The 17,146-nt window shown below is 29.5% G+C and overlaps 1 protein-coding gene across 1 annotated transcript in view; it reads left to right on the top strand.

Moving 5' to 3' along the window:
* Positions 1-3,419: 3,419 nt before the first annotated feature.
* Positions 3,420-17,146, top strand: part of Smp_196300 (putative rhogef and pleckstrin domain protein) — a gene marked incomplete at its 5' end in the record, with an annotated part of 88,149 nt that continues 74,422 nt past the window's right edge. Inside the window, 2 exons of the mRNA XM_018794587.1 lie at positions 3,420-3,457; positions 15,434-15,521. Coding sequence (XP_018648985.1) covers positions 3,420-3,457; positions 15,434-15,521 — 126 coding nt within the window. The remainder of the gene's footprint in view (positions 3,458-15,433; positions 15,522-17,146) is intronic.

Genomic DNA, 17,146 nt, shown 5'->3' with positions numbered 1-17,146 from the left:
GATTCAGCATAATAGGAAGATATTGTTGTCCCATTTATAAACTAATTACAAGTTGACCTGCTTACTCATCGTATAAAACTTTGTTTGATTTTCTTTCATATTTCAATAGATTACTTTTTTTCTTTCTATTAGATGGTTAGTAAAATATTCATCACAACATATGATTTAATTATTTATTTTATAAATGTGTTTATAAAATGAAAGCTTTGTAATTTGCATAAATCCCTCATTCATTGAATACTTCACTTCTTTTTTTTAAAAAAATAGTTGGCAACCTTTTCTTTTATAATTGATTTCATGTCAAAAATATTAATAATTATTATTTAGATGAAACAATTACAATAAGTGAATGCGATTAGTCATTGATAGTATTATTTTGCTCATCCAAATTATTCTAGTAATTATATGAAATAACAAAGAAGGTATAATGTATGGTATTATCGTTTATTTAAATTTCCCCTTTTGTATCGATTTGTTTTCTCTATAATTCTTTACAATTATTTTATTATAAAACACAATTATATGAACGAAGAATATTCTTTTTATTAATTTCTCATCAGGTTCTACAATTATAAATCCAAATTAATAATCCATAAAAAATTGGCCAAGTTTAAGGCAGAGTACATCATTTAAGAAACTGTAACATGTGAATCAAGGAGTGTTTATGATATAAAATAAAATCGAATCGTTAATGTTGGAGTTGTAGTAGTGTTAACTTGAATCAGTTTATAAGTGAAATAAAATCGTAAGATATATGAACAGAATATATATAGTTGACATGGGGGTGAGATAGAACAATGGGATTACAAATCAGAAATTACGTAATATGTGGAATAATATGAATTAGGTCAGATATAGTAAATAGGGATGAATGCTGAATAAATTTCTCTAAAAGGTTATTGTACTATATATTTTCAGTCGGCAATAATGCCAACTCATATTGTTATGACCACTATTTGATTTATTTCTAATTTTCATACAGTTTATATATAAACCTATTGTTTTGATTATCATAAGAAGTTACTTTTATCTTTTTCTGTATGATGGATTAACTAAACATAGATCATTATTAGCGAAATTTATTTTATACTGATTATTAGTTCAGACGTATATAACAATTAACTTTAGTTAAAACAATAATTCAGAATTTGAAACAGAGATAGAGAGTAGTTAGCAATGGAATCTAGGACGCACGTTTCGTCCTGTTTAGGACTACTGTTACAATTATCTTGATGAAAGTGCACCTTCGGTAGACAATGTTGAGAGAGAGGTTTTCAATAACACTTGGAAATGTTTAAAAATGAGAGATCGTATAAATCTACACAACTTGAGAATTTGTGGTTGTTTGAGCGGTTTTTTTTGTGAAACATATTTTCTAGACATAAATGATTAGTAAACCAGTTATTATTCATATTATTGGTAATGGCTTTATTCAATATTCTATTTTTGATACAGTATAGAATTCTCAGTACAAAGTATTTCAACAAGTCTCCTTTCCTTATTTCTTCATTTATCCTGACGATAAATATGGAGTGATCGCCAGTTAGATATTATTAGTTCGGGAATAGACATCTGAACAATGTTCACTCTTTTCAACGTATTTTGCCAGTCACCACGATATCTCTGAGTGTACGTTTTTGTAAGTTGTACAGCGAAAGGTTGTAAACGTTTCATAAAAGCTCTTGAGTAGGTTATGCGAATGATAGATATAATGATGTGTTAAGACAAACAACAACAGATAAACTGTTGAAATATTTAGATATCAGGAATAGATAGCTTAGATTTTCAAGCAGGCGACCCCGGAATTTGAAAGTATTTTACAATGACACGCTGTTTTCTGGTTCTTAGACGCCTTCCAGGTATTTGAACCTGTTGACACCATTATTCCTAAATAACATGTTTTCAGAGATCCCTCAGTGTTTTGAAACTTGCAAGTTCTAAAATCGTGGAATCTATTGGAACTTTAGCAATTTGACGAAGGGGCCTGAAGCGAATATTCGGGGGGCCGCATATAGTCAAAAAACTTCTCATCAAACTAGTAATTAGTTTCGCCACAGTTACAGGAAAGCAGCAGACATTTTCATGACAATTTCAGGAGTCCAGTTTTTCTGAAGCTCCAATCAAGAGAATAAATCGTATTCCTCTAGTAACTTTTCTACACGAAACATTAGCTCTAAGTGAAAGTTTTTGTCTTATGTTTAAATGAATACTATTATTGTACTATGTGACTGAAGATAGTTGTTTGTAATAAGAAAATTTACCCTTAATAATAACGCAACTTGTTAATGATTAGCATTTGAATGTAAGTTCATAAATATCGGTCGAAATTGTATCCATCAGTGTAAAATACAGAATATTTGACGAGCTAAACTATAGCAAGATTGTATTGATGAGCGATTCTTGTATTGGACGTAATGTAACTTTATTAAATTATAGTTTTATTGCCAACTTAATTTTAATTTTAAAAATAAACATATCAAACTAGTCACTTAACAGAATCTAGATTTTTTGATTTATTTACTGGCGGAATAATACATGTAATAATGAACTGATAACTATCCATCAATATAACAACTCAGATAAACAAATTTATATATATAAAACCTGTAAGACAACTGTATGTTTTGAGATAATGTGACTGTTTAGAAATTCATTTAAGCTCCTTTAAACTAACTTTAACAATTATTGTGTATATCATAAATGAAAAGTTTTATTCATTTTTAGAATCATTCATAAGCAAAGTTATTGCAATATTTCATATGCACTATACTAAAAATAAAACTTCCTTACATCCATAATGAATTCAAACAATTCTGTAAAGGCGACAGCAAAAGATATGAAGCATTTTTACATCATGAACATAGCTGGATATTCAGCTTTTGGTTTGATATTTATTATGAATACATTTTGAGATATTTTCCGTTTTCTTCATGTTATGGACTGATCTTAATTAGACATCCATTTAAAACTAAGAAACACTGCATAGCTAGCTGTTTTGTCATAATATGGCACTCCTCAACAGTACCTATCACAAAATCTATCAGGATTAAATCTGGGGAATACAAGTATTTCTGAAGTCTTAAGGCGGAAATAGTTATTATAACTATTTTACACACTGAAAAGCAAAAATTACAAATATTTTGGCAAGTGAAATTATCGTAACGAAAGTTTTCATCATATGCATTCTGCTGATACTTATAACAAACTTTGTTAACTAATAATGAATGGTTATAATTTACAAAAATTTACTTCTCATATATCGTTTTTCCAAGTAAACAATTTAATCATATTCTTTTCACTTTTTTCTTTTGATATAAAACTAAACCGAAACAGCGAAAATTGGTGATTTTCTGGAAGATCTGTATCAAGATCATTCATATTTATTTGGTTTACATTTGCTCAATCAACCTAGCGATGAAATGTTAAAAAAAATTGCTGAGTGCCATCGTAATCTAATGTAAGTATTATTTTATCATTTGTTGATTGTTTTTTATCCATGCTAGAGTTTTATTCTGTCACTATATATATATATATATTGCATAATCGGAAAATTCGGAATACATAAAATGGCGTCACATTAACGTCGTAATTAGTATCAAATTACCCATAAGTCTTATAAATGACTTAGAAATTAATGTATAAAAACCGATTATTTATTCACAAGCTGTTGGGCAGTGGAAAATACCAAGTGTGGTTCGATGGTTTAGAAGTACGAAAAACCACTGCAGTTGGTTAATATTCACTTTAAATTCAAGTAAAATGCTTTAACTCTAATAGTAATAAGTAGCTGACGGTGTCCCATCATAAAACAAATGTCGATAACTGAACTTTTTGTTTTCAAACGGTCATACTGATGGATAACCACTTTGACATATCATCATAACCCAACCACCTCAGAAAATTCGCATCTGGTCAACAAGCAAATTAGTAAACACATAACGAAACTATGGAGTACTATCTTTGACGCAGAAATAAACTCTCTTTGGCCAACTTATTATTTCTCATTTACCTATCATAGTCGATGATCAGTACAGACTGTATTATAACTAAATTCTGTATTATAAACTGTATGGTCTAAAAGCTTTATTAGTGAATTATTTAAAAAGAAATATATTACTATTTAGCCTACTAGTTTTAAGAGTTTATAAACATGTTTTTCACATGAACTTAGCGGTTGTATTTTTAAGCTTTTTTCAAATGATTTCTTTGATTCTGTGTCGTTTTATTGTTCAATTTAGTTAACTGAGTAGTAAGTAAATCCCTTTTATATTTCAATACGTTCAATCGCTTTATACAAAAATAATATTTACGTATTCGTATTCTTACAACTTTTAAGTTGCATCTAATACTTTTTCAGATTTTTTTCTCTTCATATCCTATTATTCAACTGGCTTTATTTTTCCTTCGTTTATTTCATGTTCTGCTCATCGGCTTCAATTAACAACAAGAATTTTAACTTAGAAAACGTTGACATATTCTGTTGTACATTGTTGATACCAACCAATTCTCGGCTTGTCAATTAACATTTGAATTGTTTTATTTAATTACTTGATTGTGGATATGGTGTAAATATCTTTAATATTTCTAACTTTTTAAAATAAAGTATTTATTGAATACAATGAACCCGTTCCAAGATAAGTACCTTGAGGCTTAGGACTTCTGGACATTATTAATTCTCATTTCAGGTAGAAGTGAGTTTTTGCTAAAGTTACTTCGTTTTCTTGACGTCGTTTGTGACCAGTTATTTTTTTAGTTTTATAATATTTCTGGTTTCTCTCCATTCTCAATGAATGGCCTATTTGTTGACCACTAATATTGTGATTGATAGACATATTTTCTTTAAATTCAGCTTAGCAAAAACGACACTACCTAAAACATCCATTAGGGGTGTAAACCTACATTATACAGTGAAAATCATTTTACTGGTTTGACATAAAGCAAAGGTTTTCGGGAATAAAATGTATTGTATACTGGTGATTACCACAACATTGAATCTTTGCACAGATGAAAGTCAAAAAAAGTTTCATTATTCCAAATAACTCTTTAAACACTTATGTAAAATGTTTCCCATTAAGTAAACATTCTGATTCGAAACTAAATAAATTATAATGGTTAGTTTAAAATTCCCCACTTTATTTTTTAGATCTAGTATGACATATTAAGATCTATAGATTTTTATGTTTATTTTGTAGTGACTTTGTGACCTAATGCGACCTCCATGTAATAATTTCTTATTCACATGATGAATGAACATTTTGATGATTATCAAGTAATTTATATTGGATACAATGGTATACAAAACATAATATACCGTTGCGTTCATGATATTGTTTATTTATTAGAAGGCTTTAAACTTGTATTTCAAGATGAGATAATGTTAAAAGGATTTATAGCGAAATGTGTATATCTTTGGTGAATAAATGTAAGCAAATTAACACGGAATGACCATTGCTTGAATTTTCAAAGCTGCGTTTCATTAAGAACAAAGAGAAACTTGATTTGCTTTTTATCCTCGATTACTAGGTAAATATGCTTCGAAGAAGCGATAGACGATGAACTACCCCAAATTCAGCTAGTACTAATCAAAAATGGTTACCGTTCCGGATTCATGCAGAGAAACCATAGGTCAATATTAATTGCTGTTGAAAAAAACCCTTTATGAACACTGAGTTTATAAAAGATACTATTGTCACGATTTTTTTAAAAATCATATGAAGAAATCTGGAAAGAAGTTGTATGTCGATGAATTTCGTATTATCGACTCCAGATACCCTATTTTTTGTGTATAAGATAAAACTAAGCTCCTGTCTTGGGCAAAATCTCTGCTGGTTGTGAATTCACTTAAGCTTATGAAACAGCTTATACTGGTCGCAAGAAGCGATTGCTGTCTAATTACGTTTGCTAGAATTACCCTGAGTAGTTCTCAAAAGGAGAATTTAGCAAAATTAAGGGCCCAATGTTGAAAAATATTGTTAAATCTGGTTACAACGCGTCACTAGATATTTCTAATTTACTTACATGGTGAAACAACTGAGTTCAAATGAAAAACTATTCTATAAAAAGTTTGAGGTGTAGAAGCGTTGGTGATTAATCATTTAAACCGAAACTCCATGTACTAAAGCGAAATGTGCAAGCATTCTTTCTACCATGGCTCTAATAATTGATGCTTTTTACTTGAAAATTAGTTATCAATACTTCTTTTAGTGTTTTTTAAATCTTTATAATCTCTATAATTTATATGGAGCTTTTTTAACTCCAAGTTTAGCTTGTATTCAATTCATCAGCAATGTTGACAATTTTGTGTTTCTCAGGGAATAAATTTTTTCGTTCAAAAGTTATATTTGTCTCACTATCATTGATTAACATTGAAAAATGCTTGTTGTAGTAAAATCCAGTCTCGTATGAATTTTATCAGTGGGATGCTTCCCTTCTAGATCACCTATTTATTTGATCATTAACATTTCTTTAGAAAACCTAATCTACCATGAGTTCCACAATACAAATTTGTTTGTATTCGAGGGAAATCTCCTTTTCTATTATTATAACGACGTTAGTATAAAGCATTTCAAACAATTTTAAAAAATGAACATTAATTGTTGACAATGGAACAATAGAGATGACTTTGTCTTTAGACTTTTTAATTTAATTCTGTCAATATGAACGACTATTTAGAGTTTGAGAAATGACAATCTGGATTTTTTTAAATCGATCTACTACAATTGAAATTTATTATTCGACTCAAAATCAAACGAAATCACATGAATACGTTGTACTTTAATTCAATAAATTTTATAATGGAAACAACGTATCTATTATAGTTAAATCTTATCGCCGTTTCTTCAATCACAACGCATACAAAGTTGAAATAGATAATATTCAATGATATTCATCTTCTTCTTAATATAATAAAGTTTAAATAATATGGTTTGTAAATTATGCAACTACTATTCAGATAGGAAATTACGTGAACCAACATGACCTCGTCTAATATTTTTAATGTTTACGTTCAATAAAGAATTAAGTGTAATTCTTTAAAAGGTATTTAAAGCGAATTGTATTATACTCAGCAACGACGAATATAGTAAACAAAATTAACATAATTATACCATTTATTGGCAAACATTTCACATATTTACTCAGCGTTGTGTCACATAATGAGCTTAGTTTTGAAAGGCTGACTTTTAATTTATTTGGTTTACGCAACATTGTAGATTTTATGAACTTCTGAAGACAACCAAATATTGAAAATAGTCCTGAAATCAGTATTAACTGAAAAATAATGATAATTTGATTTGTTTCCCCAACTTTTTAAATCCTATATTCTATGATTTTATCCATCTTGTTGACTGTTTATCTCGGTTATTCTCTTTAATCTTCCTCATGAATTTTGCTTTCACCGAACCGAAACAAATAACGACTAGCAATATAAATTCAAATCGATCTCATTGAAATAAGCAGACTATTTTTGTATCCTACCTTGTATTCATTCACCATTTAAACCTTTTGGTTTTTCTCCTTTGTTCTATTTTCCATTTATTGTGTTTTATACATAACTTCCTTCTCGTTCTCAACTGTAATTCGTGCTTCATTACGTTAAAGAATTCTTTAGTTATTCAACAAAGTAAGGAATGTATCTTATCTGTAATACAGAGAGTTTTGTTTTTAAAACAAAGTCATGTGATTGGTTAACATCGGTTTAAATTAATAAAAATAATCTCCTATTCCAATTAATTTTCCTTTATTTCTATCAGTAAGTCGGTATAGATTACTTAAGAAATAATATTTTATGTAGTTTAAAAGATGCAATTATACACTGTAGTATTAACAGTAATGATGAGAAATATAAGCTAAAAACAAAATTATGTAATGTCTATGATAGAGGATATTTCATTTTTATATTGTTGTTTCAATACGAACATATTTAAAGCAATGCGATTTGAAGATGAAGTTTATTTAAAATGTTTGGTAATATTAGCATAATACATAGTCTAACACCAAAGATTAGATTTCTTGGAAATTCAGCCCCCAAAAAGTTCAAATTCCTCGTATGTGGTTAAAAAAGAATATGTATTTGGATTAAAATTATCTTTGGAATGTTGATCTATTATCCAGAGTAATATGATCCATACTGTTTTTCCTTATTATCTTTTATTTGGTCTTCTCTTTCAAGTAGTCTAAATTGGCGTTTTATTTTCCATATATAACTATTTTAAAGAGTCAATGTATGATTAAATTGTTCAAGGGATACTATGCTAATCTATTAGATATTTTTAAAATGCTTCTTTTCTCATACCTTTACTATTATCTACTTAGAAGCTCACACTTTTTCGAATATTTAAACAAGTGTGGACAGATAATATTGAAAGAATATATTTGGAAGCTAGAAAATTATTGAATGTTGTCTTGGGAAGAATTTTCCTTAGTTTTACATTTTTCTCACTTATATCCCTCAAGTGACTGAATATAACGTTATTTCTGAAATTTTGAATGCAATATTACAATTTCAGTTACTCATTAACTTTTCTTTTGTGAATTTGACTGAGTGACAGGTAAAGGTACTTTTTCGATAAATCTTTTTTAAGGCATTGTAATGAGAAGACGAAAATTATCAGAACTAAGTGATATATTAGCACAATACATTCCAAACAATTTGATCGCACATATACTTGATAACAACATTTATGTTGGACAAAATGAAAAGCCAACTAAATAGACGGTGGTTAAGAGGAAACAAATATAATGAAGAAAGTAATGTGGAAAGCAATATGAAACTCATCAACCTGGATACTAAAGTAATATTATCAGGGTACGTTTTAGAGTGGGGACAAACTGTTTTTGAAAACGTAGAGAAAGTTTAAATTTTCGTATGTTCAAGGCTTTAATAAATCTTAGTATACTCCTTTTAGCACTTTTATACAACACCACAAAAACCGTGCTAATCAGTAGTATGACCCGGTTAGACTATATGTTTGGCGATAGAAGGCGATAGATGTTTATCATCTACTTTTATTGGGTCATTTGATTTTACTTGCCATTGCAACCATATGGATACATGTTAAGACACTCTTATTTGGAGATCACGATTACCCCTCCTTATGTTTGTGTGGTCACATATACATTTAAATTGGCGAACATTGCAAGATTTGACGCAGTCATCCTTGCATTTTAGGTTTTTGGCGAAGCATGGACTTTGTTTTTTATTTGATAATGACCCCTTCTGCGTAGTACATTTTGTTGATAATTGATTTAAGCTTTTGTTTTAACAAAGGTAATTTGATATACTTATGAACTGTAAGGTCATGTAGACAGACTTTTTTGTGCCAAAGATATAGTAGTTTTCACAATTTTTTGACCTTTCCATCGATTTATAAACTTTACAGGTAAACCATTTCGTATAAACGTTTTGTTCAACAATCTCACTTCGTCATCAATACTGTCGTTTGTGGTAATACTATCATTCCTGTTAAATAGCCCTTTTATCAAACCCCGTTTGTATTGAACCGGGCCATAACTATTATAATCAAAGCACTGACCTGTCCAAGTTGGATTTCTAAAATGTATCGTTTGATTGAACCATCTACTTATAAGAATATCTGAGAAAGAAAGTTGGTCGTTTTTCTCTTCTTCACATGAAAGACTGATGCCGTTTAGAAGTGTTAAGTTTATCCAATAAACAATTCATATCCACATATCTCTTAGAAAGAGACATGTTTTCGATAAGGTCTTCAGGTACATTTTCAATATATGCCATAAATGTGCTAGATAATAATGGTCTTAATGAACTAGTCGTAGCAACACCATCGATCTGGAGGAAGTATTTAGCTTCAAATCTGAACTGAACCTTATCGGTTGGTGGTGATAACAAATCCTTCAGAATTTTTGAAGGAACAGATAATGTTCTGACCTTGAAAATACCCTGATAATATTAGTTTAGTATCCAGGTTGATGAGTTTCACATTGTTTTCCACATTATTTTCTTCATTATATTTGTTTCCTCTTACTCACCGTCTATTTAGTTGGCTTTTCATTTTGTCCAACATAAATGTTGTTATCAAGTATGGGTAAATATCAGTTAATACGTTATAAGTACGGAAACTATAAGCATTTCCATGCATCGTTTGTATATATATATATATATATATATATAGAGAGAGAGAGAGAGAGAGAGAGAGAGTTGCACTTCTAGGCAGTGCTCATTCACGATTTCACAGGGAATAAGGTTTAAGAAATTTTTGTCTCACAGCAACAATACGGCAGGTAGACCATTGAATTGAAACCCAATTATTTGGCCAAAAGACTGTTTGCTATACCATACGACAATCGTCAAATGAAATCATCAATCACTATTGATTTCCTGACATTGTTGAATTTCGCCAGTCATGGTACCTTGCTAAAACTTCGTGAATCATTTTAGAGGCAAGTCACTTATGAAAACAAAAATAGTACTGGGATGATTGTCTGTAATAAATGGTACAGCCAATATTTATGCGTCAAACTTACAAAGTGAACAATGAGGAAGTTCCATTCAAATCGTTATCTTTTTTTGCATAAAAATTAAATCGAACCATAGCATAACTAACAATAATACCATAAGAAACTTAGACTGATCTGTAATTTTTCTGGTGTTGACTTTTGACAATCTTAACTCCAAAGGTTTTTAAAAAAAATGAAAACATAGCAAGTAGATAGTGGTAGAATGTGAAAATTTAATTTAATTTCCTCAAATTAATATCGATACCACATAAAAAATAATGGTTTATGCAGTTTATAAACTGTATCTGGAAAATTATTAAAAATTTATACTTATAACGTTTCATTTATGAATGTTGATCATGAAATCATACAATTAGTTTTTAGCCATAAATTGTTTTTGAAAAATCTAATAGGAGGTTGTCAAGCAGATATAGTTTTTAAAAAAATACAGAAAATACCACTATGTTGTCCACGGTTTTAACATAATTTCATTTTCAATCTGATGTTTTTTTATATTTGAATTGAATATATAACGAGAATTACTTATGTTAAGGGGTTTGATTTCAGGTGCGAGGTTGTGAATGAACTGTATTAAAAAGCCTTTTTGTTCTATGATCAAACAACCTCACAGTACCTCTTTAACTTTCAGTGTTTTTCCAGCTTCAGTCGGTCAGTGATTTGAATTCATCTAGGGTATTGTGTTTTTCAGGCTTACCAAGCGAATTTCGACTCATAGGAATACTTCTAAGTGTTCGGTAACAGTTTTGCATTATTGACCTTGTAGGTGAACTGTGAACCTAATAATGTAAAGCGTAGAAGTAGTAGTGTCATAATGGTAGTACTGTGGTGCTACATAATATTTATGTCTGTCTGCATTAGGAGGACGAGTGTGGTGTATGCTACATATACTGACAGATATCAGCAGTATGTAGCGCCGACAGAAAGTATTATGCTTACGAGAAGAAGATTGAATTGAAGAGAACAGGAAGGAGGATGTTGTGACTCCATAAAAGGCCGTCACCAGTTTGTTATGACTTTATAAAAAATAGGAATGATGCTAATTCGTTATTGATTTTATGTCCGGCTTTTTTATCACGTGAATTATCCACCAATCGAAATACGACTTGTCTAATCTTAACACTGTGACAAATCAATCACGTTCGACCAGTATGAGCAGTTTAGCGTCTTAATTGGTCCCTTATCCGCCTAACCCTTCCAATTGAGTCCAGAACACCAATTACAGCCTCTGCTATGCGAATCTATGCGAATCATTTATTTCAAGCATACTCGGTTTATATACTAGACAGACAGACCGCATCAAACCATAAAATAGGAAATAATATTTGTACAAAATCAAGCCAGATGTGTCTGTGAACGTGGGAGACAGTAATCAATAAACTGAATATAATTTAGGAACAGAAATTCGTATAATAATAATCTATAGGTGAAAATAAAGCTTATAATAAGATAAATATAGATATACACAATCTAATTACTCGATAGTTAAACAAAAAGAATATATATAGAATAATCGTTCAATAATAGGTCCCGGAAGTTATCCGTACTTATGTCTTCACCAGGATATAACAGGGGACAGAGAGCATTTGTAATAACAGTAGGATTGGAAGATCCATGAAGTACTTACAGGACAACTGAAGCCAGATGTGAAAACAATGTATTTTATGTATGGTTTTCATGCTTTATGAATCCACTTTGTTATTTTGCATTGAAAAATAAGTTGGTTTTCTCCGACTTGAGTTCGTTCTCACTACAGTACTAGATAATAAACTAAATTACACACCTTTTCTTGACAATTTGTTTGAACAAGGCTTAATAACTACATTGATACTGATTTGGGATCAAGAATTTTGTTACGTGAATCCTTTTAAATGAATCTTCTAGAAATTTGAGAAACAATTAGTTATTTTATAATCTTGTCATTGTTTTTTTTCTCCAGAAACAATTCATAATGGTAAACTGATTTAAAACTGTATCTTTATTTTATTTTAAAATTAATTCAAGATTGACATGTTTATTTTACTTTTGCATGATCACTATGTAAAATCACATTAAATGTTCCCGTTAGTTTAATTGATATTTATGTCTTTCTATGAGAATATCTTTACTGTTCATTATCTTTAAGAAAATAAATAATGATTGACAGAATTTTGTAATAAATTTGTCTGGCTTTTTTTATTATTTTTATATATTTTCTTAATTTATTTAAAGTTTAGGAGTTTAATTTAATAACTGTCAATATACTTATTACAATTAATAAAAGAAAGGACAATAATATTTAAATTTATATATGAGTTATAATACTTTGTGTAATTTATGAATAGTTATGTTTACGAAGTGACAATAACTAGGGAACCAGTTCCCATTTTACTTCATTTCAAATTAGAATTAGAATCTTTCAGTTGAATAATCAATACTAACATCAGGTATTTTGTTTTGTGAATACATATCATCTCAATAGTTGTTGATATTCGACATAGATTAGCATTATGCCTTTCTAATAATTTATACTTCATATGAATAGCAAAATTCTATATTGATGCATTTTTAACACAATGTAGTGTAAGTAATTTGTAATATAAAATTTTAGTTAATTGAAATAAATTAATAATAGAATAATAGATGCGGTATTCAGTACAAAATAATAAATTCCGGGAAAATAATATCTCTGTTAAGTAATAATTGGTTGATTTGATCGAATGTATCAAATTTTACCAATAAGTAATAGGATGTTTTTGATTGTGATCATGAAGTGGTCATTGTTAGACCACCATTAAAAGCCTGGAATCATTGGACGGCCTTTTCGTCGTAGTATAGAACTTCCTTCAGCAGTGTGTACCTACAACCTCGCGCACGGGATTCGAACCTAGTACCTTCAGTCTCGCGCGTACTGTTAATGTCTTACTTCAATCAATCATGAATGATCCCTATACTAATTAAATGAACGTCTAGAACAAAACAACTGTTTAATATCCCATGACTTTTAATTGAAAAGAGAAAGAAAAGGATTATAGCAGAATAGCATGATTCATTTTATTTCGTTAGTTCTCGTCAGCTGCTTACAATATGAAAGAATTTAGTTGGGGGTTATGTTGAAGGCATATTAGTATAGAAAGGGTGTAAATAAATTTAATAGACTGAATGTTGTAAATATATACCTTATGTAAAAGAAAGTCCTGCAACACTGATTGTGATAACAGCTCAAACGTCCAGAAACAAGTGGTTACATAATAAGTGAACGCTGATAGGAATAAAATAAGTAATGCTATGTTAATAAAATAAGATTATTAATTTGAAAGATAGTTGAAATAAAAACTCAATGGTGTAATAAATGCAAGAAAGAGTTAAAAAAAGATTTAAGATTCAATGAAGGAATGTTTGTCACCAAGGCAAGGACATATTATTAACCATCTCCTTTTGAACATATAAATCAGGTTTATGACGCCTGATAGCAACGACTTCCGCAAACTTCAGAATAATGGAGTTTGGCTGCTTACTAATCACCTTGGAAAATTGCAAGGTACTCCCTTGCTATACTAATATACCTTCAACATAACCCCTAACTAAACTCTTTAATGTTATAAGCAGCTGACGAGAACTAACAAAATAAAATGAATTCATGCTAGAATCTTTTTTCTTGCTTTTTTTCAAAATGATAAAGGGAACTATGTGTATGAAATTTCTCAAGAGACTTTTAATTGATTTTCTTCCAATATCTCGATAATGTAATGAGAAGACGAAGATTATCAGAACTATGTGATATATTATTATTATTATGTGATATATATATTCTTCCAATAAGCAACAGGTTTGTTTTGTTTCCAAAAACTTATCTCACAGTCTAAACCCACAATTCTAAATGGAATTATATTCAATATGTCCGTCAGATTATATAATAATGCACAGATTTGGAATACAATGATGTACAATCGTTATAATATGAGTCAATAACTGTTTCATTTTTTTATATGGTTTATGATCCACATATTTCATTATTCTACTACTGTTTCTATATATCTATTTCGAATAATAATTTGACTACATGAACATTTTGTACAATATAAACGATATTAGTGAATTTAACAACTTAGTATAATTAACATACTTGTAATACAATGTACAACTCAACAAAAAAAAGCTGGAAAGTACTAAACATGTATATGAAAAAAGTTGTGATTATACTCTTTTCATTACATTATACACTTACAGAACTTTATTACAAAGAAGTAATTCATTTTCGTACTTTATATTCCACTTTTTTCGAAATAAAGTAATAAGCACCTAATTATTCTGTTACGGTTTGAATAAAATTAGCCTACATATCTGTTTATAATCCTAAAAATTGGCTAGGTTATCATGTTTTTTACTGAGGCTTGTTTAGTCCGTAGATTACATCTGTTTTGATCAAAGTATATTATATTCCTATTGAGATCACAAACCGATCTTATTTATACAACCATTGAAAATCTGGAAGTATTAGTAAGCTGTTTTGTTCTAGTATGGAAATACTATGCCATGGCCATCCAAGACCCCACAACTAAGAATGGAACCTAGAACTTCCAGGCTTTCATGAAAATCACTGAGCCGGAATCCAATGCTGCACAAGCTTAACTTTAATCATTCCACGATATTCCATGACTGTCTTTTATATTCTTCGGTAGGTAACTTCTTGACAAAAAACAGGATTGAACTCGATTGGTCACAGATTCTTACTAGAACACTATATTCTTTAAAAAAAACTATATTAACCATAAATATTTATTCCATAGATTTTAAAGAAGGTTTTAATGTTAATGGTAAGTAATATGCATTTGTTTGTTATTCGAAGAAGGATAAAAAAAGATTTAATTAATTATTGATGTATATATTAACTTAAAACTTTGTCATACGTCGTTCAATTTATGATTTTATTCTAATTTTGCGATGAAAAATAAAATTTTAGAGGTCAATCACCTGCTGAAGCAGATTATAATTTATTGGATACTGTAAGAAAAATTGAACTCTATGGGATAAGAATAAATCCAGCTAAAGTAAGTTGGTCTTTTCTTAAAATTAATTATGTGTTTTGTTTTAATAGGTGTTTTTTTTAAATATATGTTGTACATGGTAGATATATTTATTTGTAGTAGATGTCAAAATAAACTAATGACAGGGAAGCAAAACTTTCACGTTATACCAGAGATATTTTGTGTATATTATAGCAACAATCTTACAATGAATTTTGATTATAGTTAATTTTTGTCAAGCCCTTTTATTAACTTACTTAACAGACAATGTTATTTGGATATTAACAATTCGTTTATTTTGTTATTATGATCACTATCATGTCTGTATAAACGTGTATGCTTGATCACATATAACATCCTACTCACATATCTCTCCAGCTAAAATGTTAATATCTTAAATATTGCTCAATGAATCATTCTCTTTCTCATGTATAAATGTGGTCAAATCCTATCAATAGTCTTTTGCCTTGCCTTGCCGCGTCTTGTTTCGATTTGACCATACATTCGCCTCTGTATTCACTCAGACACATAAATTATTAGCCTCTCTGCTCCGATTCCCTCGATGTGTTTTTAGCTTTGTTATCTGTGCTATCCACTAATGAACTGTAGTCGCTTCTTCTTATTGCCTTCTGAATTCAAACGCCGTTGAGATTCATATAATAACAGTTATCAAGGTGGTTGTTCGATGTTATATATACGTATATATATTTGACTTATCAACAGAGCTGATGTCATTTTCTATCATATGAATAAGGTAATAGTATCTTGAGGATACTTGTAAGCTACACTGTTAGTTTACATTTGTGCGGTTACCTTACATGTCAATAATTTCTTGGATGCTGCATCACGTTTTTACACAATGTTGCATGTAATCCTTATCTTATTCAATTCTATTTACTGTTTTTATGTAAAATAAATTATTAATGTATTTGCCTTGTTATTGAAGTCATATTTTTGGAATTTCACCAACTTCAAATATTGATTCTAATTATTGAAGGGAACTTAACCAAGAGATTTGAGTCCACCAACATTAGTCAGGCCTGAGATCAAGGAATTTATGGGATGATACAAAACTACTCTAACCAAATCTCTAATTTTCTTGTAATCGATTAGACAATGCGAATTTTTACATAAAGCATATGTAATAATAGGTGAAAAAAACTCAATTCATTATCTTGAAGATGTACCTTATTAACTTATTCTTTGTAACTTTTTTCTCTTGTCAACAGTTTTATCGTAGAACAAAACTTACATTATATCTCTCAATAAAATTAACTTAATAATTGTGGTTATTTATAAATTTAATATTATAACTAAAAATTTTTTAGTATTTTAACAAAATTGTGAATAACTAGATTTTCTTGTATGATAGTTGATTGGTGATTATAATTTTTATCAGAATGAGGTTTTATGGAGATTTTAGTAATTTTATGCAGTTGAAATCATGATTCAGTTGAAGCTAAACCATCATGGAAAACCTGGAAGCTATGGATGGCCGTTTCGTCCCATTGTGGAATTCCTCAGCAGCGCATATCCACGATCCCGCCTCACTCAGTGATTTTTAACAAGTTTCTATTTCAAATTCTTCGAATCGCTGCATGTAGCTTGTTTGTATTTTATAAATGACCGGCTATTATACCATTGATCAT

Source organism: Schistosoma mansoni, chromosome 1, assembly GCF_000237925.1.
Source record: "Schistosoma mansoni strain Puerto Rico chromosome 1, complete genome".
In the NCBI taxonomy this organism is placed as follows: domain Eukaryota; kingdom Metazoa; phylum Platyhelminthes; class Trematoda; order Strigeidida; family Schistosomatidae; genus Schistosoma; species Schistosoma mansoni.
Note: the sequence above shows the minus strand (reverse complement) of the source record. Positions and strands in the feature narration are given on the sequence as shown.